The 19,391-nt window shown below is 37.2% G+C and overlaps 2 protein-coding genes across 3 annotated transcripts in view; both read right to left on the bottom strand.

Moving 5' to 3' along the window:
- Positions 1-264: 264 nt before the first annotated feature.
- ALDH8A1 (aldehyde dehydrogenase 8 family member A1) lies at positions 265-9,801 on the bottom strand. The gene is made up of 7 exons (XM_070952440.1): positions 9,660-9,801; positions 7,374-7,521; positions 5,855-6,010; positions 4,516-4,665; positions 3,207-3,463; positions 2,097-2,258; positions 265-1,277 (listed from the first exon to the last, which is right to left on the bottom strand). Exons 1-7 carry the CDS (start codon positions 9,795-9,797, stop codon positions 813-815), a joined length of 1,476 nt encoding a protein of 491 aa, XP_070808541.1. The 5' UTR covers positions 9,798-9,801; the 3' UTR covers positions 265-812.
- A 1,107-nt stretch (positions 9,802-10,908) lies between these two features.
- Positions 10,909-19,391, bottom strand: part of HBS1L (HBS1 like translational GTPase) — a 51,401-nt gene continuing 42,918 nt past the window's right edge. For both annotated transcript variants that reach the window (XM_070932701.1, XM_070932700.1), the window contains 6 exons: positions 18,359-18,463; positions 16,832-16,922; positions 14,618-14,726; positions 13,123-13,223; positions 12,359-12,503; positions 10,909-11,545 (listed from right to left, as the gene is read on the bottom strand). In XM_070932701.1, coding sequence (XP_070788802.1) covers positions 11,534-11,545; positions 12,359-12,503; positions 13,123-13,223; positions 14,618-14,726; positions 16,832-16,922; positions 18,359-18,463 — 563 coding nt within the window. In that variant the 3' untranslated portion in view covers positions 10,909-11,533. The remainder of the gene's footprint in view (positions 11,546-12,358; positions 12,504-13,122; positions 13,224-14,617; positions 14,727-16,831; positions 16,923-18,358; positions 18,464-19,391) is intronic.

The following is a 19,391-nucleotide window of genomic DNA, read 5'->3' as shown; positions in this document are numbered from 1 at the left end:
TAGCAACTGTTTCGCTTAGCAACAGAAATTTGGGGCTCAGTTGTTAGTCGCAAGTTGAGAACTATCCGTATTTCACATTACAGATATTTAGGAAAGAGAGAATATTAAGGAATCAATTATATACAGCACCTTATATACATTTTAATGCACAATACTTTACAAGACAGTGTTCAGTCTAGACACTGTCTCAAAATTGAGATTATAGACTTATACGGTAGTCTCTAGAAAGGTCTATTAAAATTATCCAAGTTAAATGCGGTAGGACAGATAGTGGGGAAAGCTGGAGGCTATGGTTTGAATAATGCAGAAGATGAATATTCAATTTAAGACTGCTAAAAGGAAGTCCTTCACACTTAAGCAGATAGCTTGTCTATGGAATTCCTTACCACAAGTTGTAATGGTAGCTGCCAACTTGAAAAAGTTTAAAAAATGTAAACATGGTGAACAATCCTGTTTATGGCATCATATTTTAGTTTTATTTTCAAAGACAGCATGGTTCCCAAAGCAGTTATTGAAAATACAAGTGAGAAGGGGGATGTCTTGCTTGAGTTCCCATCACATCTAGTTGGTTGTTGTGGAAACAGCACGCTAAGCCAGATAAAATTCATCAGTTCTTTTGAAGTTAAAACAAAGCTAATGACAGACTCTGCCATATATTTTCCAGCTGTAAAGTCTCATATAATTATTTTTATATGCCCCTTTCTCCAGTACACTTAGCAGACATACAAGTATAAACCATGGCCATCGTTTTTCTCAATATATCAAGAGAGACAAAGCAACACACACAGACTTATGGCGCAAATTACTTCCTATCAGTTCACATCAGTATATTTTATGGTAACTGTTTTCACCTCAGTGAAAAATTCATACGAATCCTTAGCTCCCTCTCTACCTATCCCAGAGGCTTTCATTCCCCCAAAGGGCAAATTCAGATCTCTGATCAGCCAACAATTGGTCCACACCAAACCAGACTGGAGTCTTTTAGCAACACGATGAATCCGGCCCACATTGTTTGACCAAACCGTGGCTGCCAGGCCATATTTGACTCCATTGGCTCTCCTAATCACTTCCTCTTCTGTGTCAAACACCATTACACAAGTTACAGGACCAAAGATCTCATCCTGAATGCAGCAAGAATCGTCATCGATTTCTGTGATAACTGTGGGAGGCAAGAAATAGCCTTTTTGGTTTCTTGGAGGAAGATTCAATGAATCTATTCCCTCTCCACAAAGGATCTTGGCCCCTTCTGCCCGAGCCTGCTGGATATATTTCTTCACCTAATAGGAGCAGCAACAAAACAAGAAGCATATTTAGAGAAGACAGTAATTTCTAATTGTTAATAACAATAAGGAAATAAAAGACCAATACATATGAATATATTCTCTCACACCTACATATTTACTATATAAAACCTATATCTAGACATATTGTATGAATTAGTTAAACTCTTGTGTTTTACATGCAATTTTAAATAACATTCATCATTTAAAGGTTGGTTTACTTTAATTCATTTATTTAAACACACATTCCGTCTTACACCAGGAAAATGCCAATGCAATTTTATCATTGGAACATTGTGTGACTGTTGTAGCATTATCAATTAAATTTTAAATACTGTATTACATTAAGAAAGATGGAAAAAGCTTAGACACATTTGAAGCTATGGCAGAAGAATCTGAAAAGTCTTCTTCAATTCTGCTGACAATATATTTGAGAAGTGAGTTGGTAAGAGGAAATATCAGATTGTTTCCAACTGTGTGCGCCCAACAGTGAATCACACATCACTAAGGAGATGTTTCAGCTAGTCATATTGTTACTTATTAAGTGCACACAATAAAAAAAAAATAGGCAAACTTGACAACTGGCAAAATTACTTAATGATAAATAATTTTGATGGGGAAGTTTTAGGAAATACTTGTAACTTAAAGCAAGTGTTTTAACAAGTGTTTAAAACAAGATCTGTTCTTTGTCTAAAAATCATTACCAAGATATAAGAAAATCTCTATCATCATATATTACAATACTTTCTCAAATGAGGAATAAAACACATTTGCAGCTAATTTAGCGAATTTAAAAATATTTTCAACATTGTTTACCTTTGCTAAATGATCTTTACTTATTAATGCTCCCATATCACTTGTGGGATCTGAAGGATTTCCAACTTTCCATTTTCTAACAGCTTCCACAAATCTTTTTAAGAATTCTTTAGAAATGCTCTTCTGAACAAAGATTCTGCTGGTACATAAGCATATTTCACCCTGGCAAGATCAACAATGTATAGAAAAGGGAGAAATTCAATAATGAGTCATTATTTCAGTGAAGCATGAGTTGTTAAGTTCTTTACGAGACACATTAATATCAGAGCGAAACTCTGTTTAGTTCACTGAAGGAAGAATTTGTTTTCTAGATTTCAGTAAGAGCAGTACATTGATAACCCTTAAGATTTACAATTATGCCATAAATATAAATATCAGCAAGCTCTTATATAGTTTGTTGTTAGTATCCCTATCCATTTTTACAAGGAAAATTTGGGTGGAGAGAAACTACTATTGAGTAGGACATTTAATTCCTTCTACGACTACTGCTTTCATACCCAACAGGCAAGAGAAGAAATCATATTTTATCTTGGTATTTCCAAGGAAGAGTAGGCAGGCTATAGAAAGACTAGCTGTCTACCTTCCTAGTGCCCAGTCCAGGATGTGAGGAGTCCCAAGACACAGTAACAAAAAACACGGGCAATCCATCCAAGGAAAGTAGGTAAGTCAGTGGAGAATTCTCTTATACTGGATCTGATATGCTAAATCTTTTGGGATGTTCTGTGTAGAAGAGTAATAGGGGGACTATTTGGAGTGGTAAACTGTGAGGATATGAACCAGAAAGAGTAATTCCAAAATGAATTCTGATAGAAAAAGGGATCTTACTCGTCCATCATTATCAAGGAATATCATAACATTCACTTGCCACACGCTAAATAAATAAACAACATTCACTGAGAGAAGATGCCATGTTAAGTCAGATTTTTTAAAAAATTTCTTTTAAAATGTTCTCATTGTTTATTGGAATTTATTAGCTGCCCAATCCCAATAAGTAAAAAAATGAATCATCTGATTCAGAATAATATACTCAGTCTTTATATTAAAATCTGTCAACTTCAGAAGTAAAGCTTGCGTAAGCAGAGGGATAAGCAAGCGACTATCTGTTTATACCTGGTTAGCAAAACTGGATTTTACAGTGGCAGGAATACATTGATCCAAGTTGGCATCCTCAAAAATGATAGCTGGGTTTTTGCCTCCTAGCTCCAGGGAAAGCTTCTTACAGTACAAAGCAGACCTTTGGATGATTTGCTGGCCGGTGAGTGTGCTCCCAGTGAAGGAAATCAGAGATACCGCCGGATGGGAAACAAGAGTATCTCCAGCCTTGGGCCCACTTCCGAATACGACATTTATCACACCCGGAGGAAAACCTCATAGGCAGCAGAGGAGGAAAATCACATAAACAGACCAAGTATGTAGTACATTCCATTTAAGTGGCAACTCAGAAACATACCGTATATTTTTAATACAATACTATGATCCTAACTAGAGTGGTGTGGTGGCCTAGAGGTGGAGCTCTCGCCTCACAATAAGGAGGCTATGAGTTCAACCCTAGATAGAGGCAGATATTTCTCTCTCTGGGCATACTGTGAATATATCTGCTGAACAAAACTCTGCATTGGCAACAGGAAGGGCATCCGGCCATTAAAACACTCTGCTAGCTCCATTCAGTTGCCCAGACTCCACCCCATAAGGGATTATGGGGTTGTTAAAAGATGATGATGACTATGATCCTAACTACTTTTAGAGTATACAAGGGTTATATATGATGGAGCTTCCTTGCCTGTTATATGATATCTTTTCAATCTATTGAAAAGCAACAAAGATGATTAGGGGACTGGAGGCTAAAACATATGAAGAACGGTTGCAGGAACTGGGTATGTCTAGATTAATGAAAAGAAGGACTGGGGGAGACATGATAGCAGTGTTCCAATATCTCAGGGGCTGCCACAAAGAAGAGGGAGTCAAACTATTCTCCAAAGCACCCGAGGGCAGGACAAGAAGCAATGGGTGGAAACTAATCAAGGAGAGAAGCAACTTAGAACTAAGGAGAAATTTCCTGACAGTTAGAACAATTAATAAGTGGAACAACTTGCCTGCAGAAGTTGTGAATGCTCCAACACTGGAAGTTTTTAAGAAGATATTGGATAACCATTTGTCTGAAGTGGTGTAGGGTTTCCTGCCTAGGCAGGGGATTGGACTAGAAGACCTCCAAGGTCCCTTCCAACTATGTTATTCTATTCTATTCTTATTGTCATATTTCATTACAATCAGGTTCTAAATCATTCTATCAATGGAATATTAGATTGATCATGTATATGATATATAAGCTCTTTGAATCAAAGTGTTACCTACTTGTATCCTGAATAACTAATATGGATACTTCTTTAATTATTTCAGTGGAGCTACTTTTCAGGTATACCTGCTTGATTCAGAAGTTTGCACATCATCCAGGCTGTGACAGATGTCATTTCACTGGGTTTGGCAATTACAGTATTTCCACACATGACAGCAGGGGCAATTTTCCAGGTCAGTAAGTAAAGTGGCAAATTCCAAGGACTAATTAATCCAGCTTTCAAAAAGATAGGAAAAAGGAACATTTTTTTTTAAACAAGAAGTTTGATACTTAGGAATCTATGGCCCTCTTTTGAAACCCAGTTAGACAGCAGAGCATGACAGATCTATGTAAGCTTCAGTAGTCTTTTGTTTTAGCTCCATTCTATGTACTAAACTGTCTGCAAAGGAAATAGGTAAATGGAAATGTTAAATAACAACTCGTGTTCAGGTTCTATAACAAGCTATTGAATCAGGAGGCAGAGCAAGGTTTGACTCATTATTAAAAGAATAGCATCTTGCCAATCAATTATATTCTAATTGAGTGAGCTAATTATAATGGACTTATCTATGTTAGAAAAAGGCATGAAAATTTCAAGCTGTGCTTTATATTAGAAGAGAACTACCAGATTTGAGATATAAAAGTCCAGATGATCACTAAACTGCAGGAAAAAAAGACACTGAAAATGATGACATCTAGTGGTCATCTAAATGCTTGCAGCTCAGGACCACTTACACCAAGGGTGACAAACTTGATCGCGACATTTTTTATCTTTATAGAACCAGGGTGGGCGTGGCCTCCATGTGATGCATCCAGCCTGTGGACCGCCAGTTTGACACCCCTGACTTACACTACAGGTAGTCCTAGGGTCATGGCCATTAGTCAGTGACCCATTCAAAGTTAGACCAATGTTGGACAAGGGATTTACAACACCTCCAACACCTGGCCATTGCAGCATCTCTACAGTGACATGATCATGATCTGGGTGCTTTGGCACTTGGCTCATGATTACAACATTGGAACAAGATGCTATCACATGATTGCAATTTCCCATGTTCTCTTCTGGCTTCCCACAAGCAAACTCAATGGGGAAGCCAGCAGGAAGTTGGAATTGTGATCACATGAGGTCCTCACTACAGATTACATAAGCCTTTAAATGGCATGCCAAGGACTATATTTCTCGAACTAGTGAATAAAGCTACAACAAAATCTAGTTTCATTTCATTCATTTGAAATAATAAGATTATGCACCAGTCACATATTTAATATTTCTCCCCTTTTATCATAGTAAAAATAATAATTTGATAACAACTCTGGGGAACGATACCCATATTTTGTAGGCCAAATGTAACTGAATACAGTATCTCTGCTTTATAGTTCAAAACATTTTTGAAAAAACACCTGCAGTTCTTTGACAAAGACTTACCAATTCCCACTGGTGACCTTTCAGTATAGTGCATACAGCCGATGTGATCCATTTGTGTACATTCTGTTGTGTTATGAAGGATAGATGATGAAAAAAAGCGAAAATTGTATACTGCTCGGGGTATGTCCACTGTTCTGGCAAAAGAAATGGTTTTTCCTGGAACAGAAGGATATTTAATACCAAATAATTTTATACTTGCAGATGTTGTTGTAATGCTTTTGAAATGTACGAATCATTTCAATGGGTTTCATGTTCTAAATAGTTTTTGTAAGAATTGTTTTTAAGCATAGAATGAAAGTTGTCTAGTTATTAAGGAGGAGTGAAGACAATCTAAATGTTCAAAAGTAAAACTTCAGAAACACAAGAAAGCAAGAGGATATTAAAGGATTATGGGCAAATCCATGTAAGTCTCTCTGGCCACATTTGACCATGAGAATACATCTTCAGATTTTAAGCTTCTCTGCTATCACATAATAGACAAACAAAAATTCTGCATCAATACAGACAAGGCGATCCATCCCTAAAATAACTTTTGTCCATGAAGAAATGTTTATTATTCCCAGCATGCTGTATCTGTCTGCAGTTGCATTAAATATAAGGAGCTCATCAAAAAGAAACAACAACTGTCATTCAGCACCCGAATACATAGCTAAAGACACAATTATTCAAATCCAGCTAAATCAATAAATAAGGAAAGTATTTTTGTTTTTAATCTTTAAATGTGAATGTGAGAAAGAGCCAAATTCCAATTTGTCCATTCAGACAAGAAATTAGGCAAGTTGATTGTGTTGTTCATGTAGGGTCAATGGAAACTAGATGGAATTCAACAGATCTAAATGGTCACATATCTTAAAGAGTTCTTCATAAATCTGAGATAGGCAATATGTGGCTACCTAGATTTGTTGAACTGCGTCTAATTTTCATTGGCCCTAGATCAGTGGTTCTCAACCTGTGGGTCGGGACCCCTTTGGGGGTCGAACGACCCTTTCACAGGGGTCGCCTAAGACCATCGGAAAACACATATTTTCAATGGTCTTAGAAATAATTTTATGGTTGGGGGTCACCACAACATGAGAAACTGTATTAAAGGGTCGCAGCATTAGGAAGGTTGAGAACCACTGCCCTAGATGATCAACACAATCAACTTGCCTATTCCTTGGTTGAATGGACAAATTGGCTTTTTTTCACATTCAGATTTGAAGATAAAAACTAAAACACTTTCCCCCTTATTTACAAAGCCAGTTAAGAATTTTGGTTATATTCTTATAGAAAAAGCAATTGAACAAAATGGCTGTAACTTTATAGACAGCACTGGGAGTTTAGTGTATGTCACTATCCTTAATATATATGCTTAATTTTTAAAGCATTGCCTTTGTCTTAAAACTAAATATGGATTTAATTTGGGGTGTACCTCAGTATAATGGACTCTTGATTCTATTAGATATTGATGCTGAGAGCTGCTATTATTTTCTTAACCAGTTATCACTAGGAGCAGAAGTCAACAGGTTTTCTCCTTTACCTTGATCTTTTGATTCTGCTTGCGCAAATGACTCCAGATCTTCTTCCATAAGGTCTGCTAACTTACTCATTATTTTTGACCTTTCCTGTGGACTTTTGGCAGACCATCCTGGGAAAGCATTTTGGGCCGCTTTGACAGCAGCTTCCACCTTTAAAATGCAATCGGTAAACACGTATGTTTGCATGAGCAAAAGCCTGTATGATGCTAGATGTTAACAGAAACTATGGGAAAGCAGAAAACAAATACCGCTTCCTTGGAGGCCCGAGTTCAAAACTTTTCGACTCGGTATGTCAAAAATTTCAAAAATACCTAACTGGACCCTGATGGCATTGCACACTCCTCTCCAAACAAGAGAAACAAATTTTTATCTCCCTTCGCCCCCTCCCCCCCAATTTAAGCCACACTGAACAGCAACTCTCAAAGTACACTGGCTGAGCCTGAAGTAAAGGCCTGAACTTCAACTTTAGCCTTAGCGCCACTGCTACCATTCGAAAAAGCCCCGTTGCTCCGTTGCCCAAGGTGTGATTGCCTCCATAATCCAGTGCTGCCATGCACCCTTTACCTTCAGGTGGTGCTCTCTTTTTGTTGATAGGTCCCTACCACTTACCTGAGGTTGCTCCAGGTCGCATAAGACCTTTATTCTTGAAGCTGCTTTGGAGAATGCTCTTCCATGATGGGGTGGAGAATGCCTCAGAAGCCTCCAAAAATGACACGAAAGCATGCCGTTCTCACGATTTTTGGAGACTCAAAGGCCATGCAAGAGCACAACCCTCTCACATAACTTCCAGAGGTTCAAGAGCCCATGAGAGACATCCCATTCCATGTGGCCTCCACAACTTCCAAAACTGAGAGCGGGGTATGCTTTCAAGAATAGTTGTTGGGTGTTGGTTAACACTGGTGTGTCAGCCAAAATGTGTTGATGTGTCACCTTTGACATACATCATAGGTTCGCCTTCACTGATCTAGACATATGACAGTTAAAGGTAGAAACTAAACAGCTCTGTTCAAGTTATGCCAAATGTATTTGAATTAGAAGGGTAAGATATACCAATTGATATATAGACATATATAGATACATGTATTTGTATGTGTTTTCATCATCCCTTCGAGGGGCATTTTTGTTATCTTGTTTGGTATTTTTTACTTGCTTACTTTCCAATTTAACATTCAGAATTACAGCCACTAGGCAGCACTATTGAGCTGTTACTTCTGCAGAGTTCTGCAGAATTGTCACAATGTCTTTCATTTTAAGCAAGGCCATAGTATTACCAACTTGCATTTTCAAACTAATCAGTAACTGAAATTCTCTGTGCAGGGTATAGTAGCATTCAATGTGCTACACCTGCTTGCACTCATGCCTTGCCATATGCTCTTCCCCAAAGCTTATCTAAAGTTTTCTATCTAAGATAAGAAATATATATATAACAATACCATGAATTTAATTATAATAAATTTAATTCATTATTTAACTGAATTCAAATTAATTAAAATTTTATGCTTGATCTGGTCTTGCTTTCTTTGTCCTGATCCTGCCTTTGATATGTGATTCAAAGGTTAAATACAATGCTGAGGGTGAAATGTGTTGGAAACCCCAAGAAGCCTAAAAGCTTTCTTGTCCTGCTGACCACAATATTAAATGAGCAATCAAGATTATTCTTTAAACATCTTTTTCTTGTATCTAATATACAATTCATTTTCTGTTTGCATAGGAAAATAAGTTATAAGAGGGCAAAGCTCCACAGTGTAAGTTTAGGGGGGGAAATGCTAGTTATACTTCAACCACTATTTATGCATACTTAAGCAAACATTTGATTGACTGGAATTGAATGCTAAAGGGTCAAAGTTAAAGTTGTAAAAGTGTAGAAGAGTATTTTATTTCCAACCTCAGTCATTACCGGTAGATCATACAATTATTATTTTGATTGGGCCTTTTAAAGGAATTAAGCAGCCAATAAGGAAAGCTTATGAATTTTTTTTCCTCTTCATTTTGCCTTGAAGTTTGACACAATTCCCATTCTGCCACATAAAAGAGACATTTCAAAGGAAATGGCGTTGAACTTTGAGCTGCTGAACTAGGGCTATTGCTGCTGACACAACACCGTGTTATTATACTGAAATACAGCCTTATCATTTCCCACAAGCAAAAAAGATAATTCAATATAACATTAAAACTAGCCAATATTTCAGTACGATTTGTGTTCACAATTACAAACACCTCATACAATCTTTTTGTACAATTCTACAAAATCATGAAAAAGTTGAATATAAATTTCTGTAGGAACTCACCTCTTCCCTGCCACTATCGGGTACTTTGCAATATACTTCACCAATAGATGGGTCATAAGAATCTAGATATGAGGAACACGGCACAAACTGGCCACCGATATAGTTCTCCAAAATCAAGTGAGTCTGTGAGGGGGTCATTGCAACTCAGTTTGCACTGTCCAAGCACTGTTACTAAGTTTGTGATTTATAGAGGATACTTCTTTATTTGCCAGCTTCAACTCCTCCTCCTTTGGCAATAATTATTTGACTGGATCCAAAAACTCAAATGCATCCACAGCCTAAGCCAAATGAACTATAACTATAAACATTGCAGAAATAATTTCATCAGTATAGTATTATTTGCTTCATAAAAATGGCATTATAATCACTTTGGATTCATCATCAAAGTTGCGATGTTCTGGAGGATTCCACTTCAATCTTAATGCTGGCAGTAATTTTGATGAATTATTTCATTTTTACTATGCTCGTTTATTGTACTGTAGCATATGATGTGGAGTGGGTAAAACTATACTATACTCAGGAAAAATAGATTAGATTGCTGTTGTTTTTTAATTCCTTCCAAGCATTTCTAGGAGAGAGTGCAATTTATCAATGTATGGGAAAAATTTTAAAAAATAAAAGTGAGGAGTAAGTAGCAATCTAGTTCAAGGCAGACATAAAGTATATTTAGAACCGTTGATTACAGGAGATGTAGAGTGATTTCCAATTTTGAGTATTTGTTCAAGTATTGTTTCGAGTATTAATTATTCCAGTGGTGGAATTCAATTTTTTTTACTACCAGTTCTGGGCATGGTGTGGCTTGATGGGCATGGCTTGATGGGCATGGAAGTGGAAGGATACTGCAAAGTCTCCATTCCCACCCCACTCCGGAGCCAGCCAGAGGTGGTATTTACAGGTTCTCCGAACTACTCAAAACTTCAGCTACCAGTTCTCCATAACCTGTCAGAATCTGAATAGCACCCCTGAATTATTCCTGTTTTGTCCCTGAGATGTACATACACTACTGAAATGAAGAAAGCTTTACGTAACAATGAATATATTTTTATGCAGAAGGACTACATACTTCAATTCTCATACTCATATAAAATTATACCTTATGAAATTATTTGTTTTGATCGGGTTTGGGGAGTTGCAATAGCAGCTTTATTTTTAGATACAACGATCAGATAATTGCTATGTTTTGTTCCATCAGAACCAATTCTTTTTTGTCAGGATTTTAATTTATAAAAGACCATGGAAAAAGCCAAAATTATGCTCAGATGACTACTTTATTATACTTCTACAATTTAAAAAATAAAATTAATCATTATTGGACAAGCTATATCTACTCAATTTTTTAAATAAAATTAGGATGGAAAGAAATTAAGTTGTAGGTGCAGCATTACATAATGTTTTCTGAAACAGAAGGAAACAGGATTCTTTGAAAACATAGTTGTATAAAACTTCGAATATTTTAGCTCAATTAATATGTAATTTATAAAATACCATGCAGCGAAGTATCAGCTCTCCCTATAAATTGTAAACAAACTTTAAGGCTGGAAGTAACATTTTTTTCCATGATGAATCGCCATTCTTTAATACATCATTCCAATCAGTTTTTGAAAACAATGCACTAGAACTATTGATGGGATGACATTTTAGTTTGGGAATATGCTGAAACGTGTGCAGTGAGAAAGTGCAATGAGTATTTTCTTGCTGGCAAATTGTTCTACAGCAACAATGGCCTTGAAATGTTTGCAGAGTACCCAATACATAATTGCCAATACATAATTGTCTTTGTTCCTTCAACAGATACAAATGGATTGGATTCCTCAGAGAAGTATATTTGAGCATATGATTTCATTTGGCTGGATTGCAGATGTCCTGGCACACTATCACTCCTTAATCTAAAATAAAACAGAAATATCATTGAACATTTAAAAAAAAACAACCTCTCTTATACTTTGAGAACAGCTCTCCCCCCCCCCCACCCCGCCAAATATACAAGCCTGCAGTGTTGACCTATAATGTTGTACTACGTGCAGAGAGATACTGGTCATTACAGCTGGTCAGGCATATAGAAATGCAATATTAGACTTCTTGGATTCCAGTTTTGTCTCACCAAGCTTATCAATCAATTAAAGTTCAATATTTTAAAATTAAATATCAATGCATATATAGCCATAGGTAAAATCTAGGCCCCAGTCCAGAATGACAATCAGAGATATACAGTGTCAGGGTTCAAACAGAAGTGAGTACACCCTCTCACATTTTGTAAACATTTAAGTATATCTTTTCATGTGACAACACTGAAGAAATGACACTTGGCTACAATATAAAGTAGTGAGTGTACAGCTTGTATAACAGTGTAAATGTGCTGTCTCCTCAAAATAACACAACACACAGCCATTAATGTCTAAACTGGTGGCAAACAAAAGTGAGTACACCCCTAAGTGATAATGTCTCTAATAACAATTTACAAGATAAATTTTGGGAACTAAAAATGTAACTATTTCTACAGTGCTTATATTTGATTAAATGTATATTTCGTTAAAAATGTTTAACAAAATATTTTCACACTAAATATATTAGCATTGTCAGATCTGGTTACTCAAATGTTAATAGTGCATATATGTTTATTTATTTAAAATGGTTAACAAGAGACACGGCTTATGATTTCATAATTAGCATTTATAAAAGCATTCACAAAAACGTTGTACCTCCACAACTACTCCTGCTGCTATAGTGGATCCTCCATAGCGCAACATAAATCTCCCAAGTTCTTTAAAGTCTTTATAAAGCTCCAAAGCAATAGGCCTTTGGGTCTGTAGTTCTATTAAAGCATTCTGCCCTTTTGTCAGACACCTACAAGGAAAAGAACACTTGTTAGTACTTGTTAAGAATTATATTACTATGAAAGGCCATCCGATTGTGTATGCTTGTGTTTTCAGATATACAGAACGAAAGATTTTGTATAGTTTCCACCTAAAACTGTGCAAAGAGTATCATGTCCCTCTCCTAAACAGCAAGGAATTGCAAAATCTGATGATATTTTGACGATTCTCTCATTTCAAGCTTATTTTTCCCAGAAATCCACACACACCAAGGAATTCATAAGCTGGAAGCAGCCAAATGTTAATCATAATATACCATCTCTAAATCTTATCAAATCACAACTCACTTTGAAATTGGAATCTGTGACAATGTACAATTTATAATTTACTTATATAGCAACACCCTTTCAATAATTCAGAAAAGGCAGTCTGCCAATATAACATACTTCAGCATTACACTTGTCAATACGAATAAAACACTCTGTAGGCACTAATGTTAACCATAATTATTTAAAATATATCATGGTCACTGATTTTACATTCAATTTCTATTAGTTTTAATTAATTCATAATTTCAATTTTCAAAAGATTTTAAACTATATTAATTACATTGGTGCTTGTATATTAACAAATTACCTTAACATACTTACTTAGGTTTTTTCTTGGCAACTTCACCAGTACTCTTATGAAGCACACTCAGCAATTTTCTAATAGTAGCAGGCTCACTGACAGTTTGAAAATGTAAGAGCACCTAAAATAAAATGTCATTTTAATTGACATTGTCAGCAATTGACAAAATATAGATTTACCTGAAAAAAATTGTTCTATGAATACAACGTAAAAAGACATGGGGAGATTTTGATCAATTCTACATTTTTATTTTATTGTACAATATAAAGTTACACTTTCCTATTTTCTCTCTTATCAGTACTTTGAAATTCTTCTGAATTATTACAACCATTCCATCAGCGAATACAGTTAAGATGGCACTGAACAAATGATGATTATTACCAGTCCTTAGAATTCTGGCAATCCCAGCACACCTGCGGTCACATGATTGCTATCTGGGTGCTTGGCAACAACCATTTACATTTACGACCAGTTGCAGCACCCTGCCATTATGTGATCGCCTCTTGTGACCTTCCTTGCAAGCTTCCTCTGAAAGTCAATGAGAAAGCTGGCAGTGACTGTCCCAAGTCACTGAGGTAAATCTCCCCATCCATTCATCCTCCCCCAACCCTTCTAGCCTCATGTCACACCATCCACTTGTGCATCTCTGCACATCCACCCTGCACCTTGCCATGGCTACGCCACTATTCATATACCTGTGTGTACCTCAGAGCCTCACTGTGCCTTGCATGCACACCCGTACCCCCTTGTGTACTCTTCCAAGCCTCATCATGCCTCTCACACCCCCTTCCTGAGCCTCAAATCTTCCTCATACCCTTGGGCACATTCTTGTATCCTCCCTGAGTCCCCTCACACTTTCATGCACCCCCTTGCACCTTTGCACATCCTTCCTAAGCCTGCACATTCTCCCTGACACCTTCCCACCTGCCTTGCTGCACCTCCACATCCTCCACATCCTCGTTGTGCTTCACTCTCATCCTCACATCCACTACCTTCCCTCCCTCACACCCTCACTCTCATTGTGCCTCCCTCACATGAAATCTCCCCAAGTCTCCCTTACAACCGCAAACACCCCCTTCTACCCACCCACCCCTCTGGCAGCAACTACTTACCTGCCTGCCAACCTGATAGCAAACTACTAGAACTTGCAACTTCCTACTGGCTTCCCCACTGATTTGATTGTGGGAAGCCGGCAGAAAATTGTCTCACCTAACAACGGTAAGATTTGGTTAGTTACAGTAACCAGGTCTCCAGGGCTTGCTGTTGCTAAGTGATTGTGCTTTATGACTGCATCACTTAATGATGAAAAATCCGATTACAATTGCTGCTGTAAGTTAAGGACTACCTGTATATCCATCTACACCTAGAATGCGATAATCTCTCTACTTTGTGCTGAGAATGGCAAGAAAACATTGGCATGTAAAATTCTTTTGGCACCGTGAGTCCATTTAAAAAGGCTGAGGAAAATAATACTTTAAAATATACATGAAATCCCTAAAAAAATGCTACACTCACAGGAAATCCTTTGGTGATGGGTATTTCAATATTAAAGATAAGAACACGAGCTCTGAAGCGTGTGCAGGTTTTAATTGGCTCCTTGGGACAGCAAAATATACAACCAACACTGCAAGAGACAACAGAGTAACATATGAAATATATACTGATAATGACTCTCTGTATATTTTTAATAATACCATGACATGCCATAACATAAATCAGCTAGCCCAGGTTTATGGGCCGTGACAAAAAACAAGGCTGAAAGAATCTTCCCTTCCTACTGCCTTCTGCAATATTAGCATTTGCTTTAGAATAATTAATTTCAAAGTGCTCCCTGAGCAATAAAATAACAAGGTATAAAGACATCAGCACACGTGTTAGAGATAGAACGGCCACATTATCAGCTTACAGAAGAACGGGGATAGAGTGTTGAGCAAGAAAGGGAGAATGAAATTTTGCCTTAGCAAAATTTGTCAATCATTAATATATAAATTAAATAACAGTGGGACAAGAATATATTCTTGTTTTACTCTTTTGGAAAAGGGTAGGTTCAGTTATTTTGCCTTTGCAATTGCACTCTCAGGTAGTTCTCACTTGGTAACCACAATTGGGACATGCAACTCTGCTGCTAAGTGCAATGGTCACTAAACCATATATACCCTTCTTCAGAATAACGGAACTGGAAGGGACCTTGGAGGTCTTCTACTTCAACTCCCTGCTCAGGAAACCTGCTGTCCCACTGTTCAGGAAACCCTGTTACCATTTCAGACAAATGGTTGTCTCATCCCTTCTTAAAAACTTCCAGTGTTGGAGCATTTACAACTTCTGGAGGCAAGTTGTTCCACTGATGAATTGTTCTAACTATCAGGAAATTTCTCCTTAGTTCTAAGTTGCTTCTCTCCTTGATTAGTTTCCATCCAAACAGAAAATGACAACTGCAACAAACTGTTGTAATTTTGAATATTTGCTAAATGAGGAGGGCAATAATCAAGGACTACCTGTATTTGAGTGGTGGTGCCATGACACAATGCTATTAAAGAGGTCACATGATCACATCATGTGGCAGCTAGTTTCCTCTGAAGTCTACCATACTGAACCAAAGCCTCCCCTTAAGTTCATAATTATTACAGAAAACACACATTAACCAAGAGAAAGAATGCAGGCAAAAATGAATATGTGCAGCTGCGCAAAATGTGTTTTACTTATAAAAATGGATTACAAATCACATTGCCTATACTAGAATTCAAAGTCGCTATTAAACTCTTTAAAACATGGATTGAATTTTGATGAAGAGATTCCCACTGCAGAAACAATGAGAATCTCTTTGTGGAAGCAAAGTAGCAATGTCATTTACTTCAACCAAGCATTTTGCATTATCTTAAAGCCCCTGACTCTTTCCTACCTGGAAGTCAGAAGAGGCTTCACGTGCATACTGACTGCATGACGTGTGGACACGGTATGGCAGGCAGAGAAACATTCTCTATCATGGTTTACCACATATCAAGTTGTGCCAGTTATGGAGCTCAGCACATCCCCCATACCACTTGTCAAAGCAGCTCACCTCCTCCAGAGCAGCCTCCCAAACTTTTTGGCAAGAAGTCTGCAGCAGGGTAGGATATCAACTCCTGCACCTGTCCAATGTTTTGAAAGAGTGAGTAGTACCTCTTCTACAAAAGTTGCCAAAATGTAGTGGGTCCTCCACAGCTTGTCCTCTATTTCTTAGAAGGAAGGTGGCCCTGCTGCATCACAAAGCACCTCTGAGGGAGTGTTTCACTCAAAATTTTGTTGAAGTAAAACACCTCATCACAGATACACACCATTCTCCTACTTATTTCAATCAGTAGCAGAGTCGTGTTTCTATTCCTTACCTGCCTGTAATTTCAAATTAACTGTTACTCAGCAGCAAAGAATTTAAATACCAGTGTTACTAAAGTATTTTTGAGTACTTTATATACTCAAATTGCCTGCAGATTAAGATGAATACTGTAGGGAATTGTGAAGTATCCCTCATTTGTTGTTTTAGTCAAACAACTGGCAAAATCTAATTAGGATGAAGAACACTGCCAAGTTCAAACTGCATTTTGTAGGAGTTAGTGAATCTGCACCATTATAGATGGAAAGACGCAAGTAAACTTCCCACATGCTTCTTCTGCATCATGATCAGGGACGACGGTTATAAGAGGTTATGTTAAATATAAACGGTTGCTTAGTCAAACTCTATTGTGCACTCACTTGATTTTGATGATATCCATGCCAGTCAAAGTGAGACTAATGTGATCTCCAGCTGCAGCCCAATCCACTGGCTGCTCATGTAGAGCAATTCCTAGAAATGAGTAAAACCAGTACTAAATAGTGAACTACTTTGGTTTAACAGCTACAAAGAACTGTTTCTACAATTCTGCTGCATCAACTGCTATTCCTCAGTTTTCAGTATGAATGAAGTGATAGTAAAGCCTGTTGACTAAAATCAGAGAAACATTTTATTTTCAGGTACCTCTGATATCTATAAATATTTTGCTTATTCATGGTTTTCTCAAGTCACAGCACTAGGCTTTTATGGGTGTCACACAAGTAGTATCCTGTCCACAGGTTTTTAGACTGAGTTATCTGCTTTCATTTTTCCACAAATAAGTGAAAACATTTCTGTGTGTCTTTTCACATGGACATGTGCGTAATGCAGGCCACAAAATTGTATTCTAAAAACCCCTACATTATTTGAAAGAATCATTGAAGATTTTCTGTGATATGCAGATAATCAAATGTAAATATGAAATCTCATATAGAAATCTTTAATCGTTTTTTCTTTCTTTCTGAATATTTAAATTAGACAATAAAAATCAAGCAGATCTAACTCTATGTCAGGGGTCTCCAATCTTGGCAACTTTAAGACTTCTGGACTTCAACTCCCAGAATTTCTCAGCCACCTAGCTGAGGAATTCTGGAAGTTGAAGTCCACAAGTCTTAAAGTTGCCAAGGTTGGAGACCCCTGCTCTATGTCTTCTGAATTTTAATTTATTTATTTTATGCATACCGGTAATTCAGTATACAAACCTGTTTTTCCTCTTGCACATTTATTAATGGATAACTGAATTATAACATGTTATGCTTCATTCAAGGAACATGGGTATCATTTAAACATTCCTATCCAAAACATTTATGTCCAAGAATTAGGATAGAATCTTATAATTTTAAGAAACACATAGTATATAATGTAAAAAATACAAAAAAAATTGCAAAACCAATGTATCCCACAGGGAAAAAAGAACATGAAAACAAAACAACTGAAGGACTAGCAAGCATAATATATACTTTGAATACATATAACCATAAAAATATTTATTTCCTTTATATGTCATTATAAAATTTCTAGACCAATCTAAAAAGACTTTAAATATTAGGCCAATCATGCATCAACAGCAATAGGAGCAAGAACACAGAAAAGGCCAGTTGGAGCAGTGAAGCACAGGGCAGCAGGGATCTCCAAGTGCAGGAGAGCAAGGGATGGGGCAGCTGTGGCTTCCTGGACCATGACAAGCAGCCCCAGTGTTGTATGGTTCTGGAGATACCTGCCACCCAACAAGGCAGAGTGCAGAGCTGGAGGGACCAAGCTGGCTTGGGGTGCATATTCACTTAATGATCCGAGTTCTCTGTTAATGACAGCAACTAGGACTGCCAGGATTTGATAATTTTAGTTACCAATTCCTGAAACTCTTTATTGTGTAATCCCCCCCCAAAAAATCTTTGATCCATATACTGTACCTTTTACAGTGCAAGTTTCATTAGGAGGCATGACAAGGAGTCGTTCCCCAACTTGGACATATCCTGCTTCGATTTTACCTGTCACACAGAATCCTGATCCTTGATCTAGAACAAAAATATTTAAGAAAATTAACTGAAGATAAAATAACACTATTGATTTAAATTCAGACCAGCAAAGGTCTAGTTTTCAAAAGAATAAAACTTCTAAATTAATCAGATTGGCTTTATAATGAAAACTGAACACCGATTACAGGAATCTTTTCCCTGTGGTCTTAACTATACATGTTTCTCTCCCTCTCCTCCTTCCATTGTTTCAATTTATGTTTACTGGTTCTGAAGGTTGTTCTGTTCTATTTTATTTTATCTCAAACTTTCAATAATAAAAAATAAAATAATAAAATTTTCTCTTTGCCTTCTGAGGGACAATTTGATGTAATGGTTAAGGCAGTGGTGAAATCTAAAATTTGTTACTACCAGTTCTGTGGCCGTGGCTTGGTGGGGGTGGGGGTGGGGGTAATGTGACTGGGTGGGTGTGGCCAATTTTTTTTTTTTCCTTTTAAAACCATTTTTTCTACAACCTCTTCGGCGAAGAGGTTGTAAAAAAATGCTTTCAAAAGGCTCTGACGATCCCAGCTGAGTTGCCTGATCGGCAGAGACTTTTTTTCTTTTAAATGACTCTGACGATCAAAGCTGAGTTGCCTGATCAGCAGAGGCATTTAAAAGAAAAAAAGTCTCTGCCGATCAGGCAACTCAGCTTGGATCGTCAGAGGCATTTAAAAGAAAAAAAGGGTTTTTTTTCTTTTAAAAGCTTTTGACAATCCCAGCTGAGCCGCGCGATCATCAGAGGCTTTTTTTTTTTTACTTTTAAAAGCATTTTTTTGGCCGAAGAGGTTGTAGAAAAAATGCTTTTAAAAGTAAAAAAAAAAAAGCCTCTGATGATTGTGCGGCTCAGCTGGGCATGGGGGGGGCAGGGATTTTTGCTACCGGTTCTCCGAACCACCCGCCTCCATCGCTACCGGATCAGGCGAGCCAG

Source organism: Pituophis catenifer, unplaced genomic scaffold (assembly GCF_029215685.1).
Source record: "Pituophis catenifer annectens isolate HBS135680 unplaced genomic scaffold, rPitCat1.0.hap2 SCAF_1, whole genome shotgun sequence".
Taxonomy (NCBI): Eukaryota; Metazoa; Chordata; class Lepidosauria; order Squamata; family Colubridae; genus Pituophis; species Pituophis catenifer.
This window is presented reverse-complemented; position numbering and strand designations above follow the sequence as displayed.

Coding starts and splice junctions, on each gene's coding strand:
- ALDH8A1 (XM_070952440.1), bottom strand. CDS start 9,797: ATGACCCCCTCACAGACTCACTTGATTTTGGAGAACTATATCGGTGGC. Junction 3,464..4,515: donor CAAACTTCTGAATCAAGCAG/GTATACCTGAAA, acceptor GCTGCCTATGAG/GTTTTCCTCCGGGTGTGATA. Junction 2,259..3,206: donor AATCCAGTTTTGCTAACCAG/GTATAAACAGAT, acceptor TGATCTTGCCAG/GGTGAAATATGCTTATGTAC.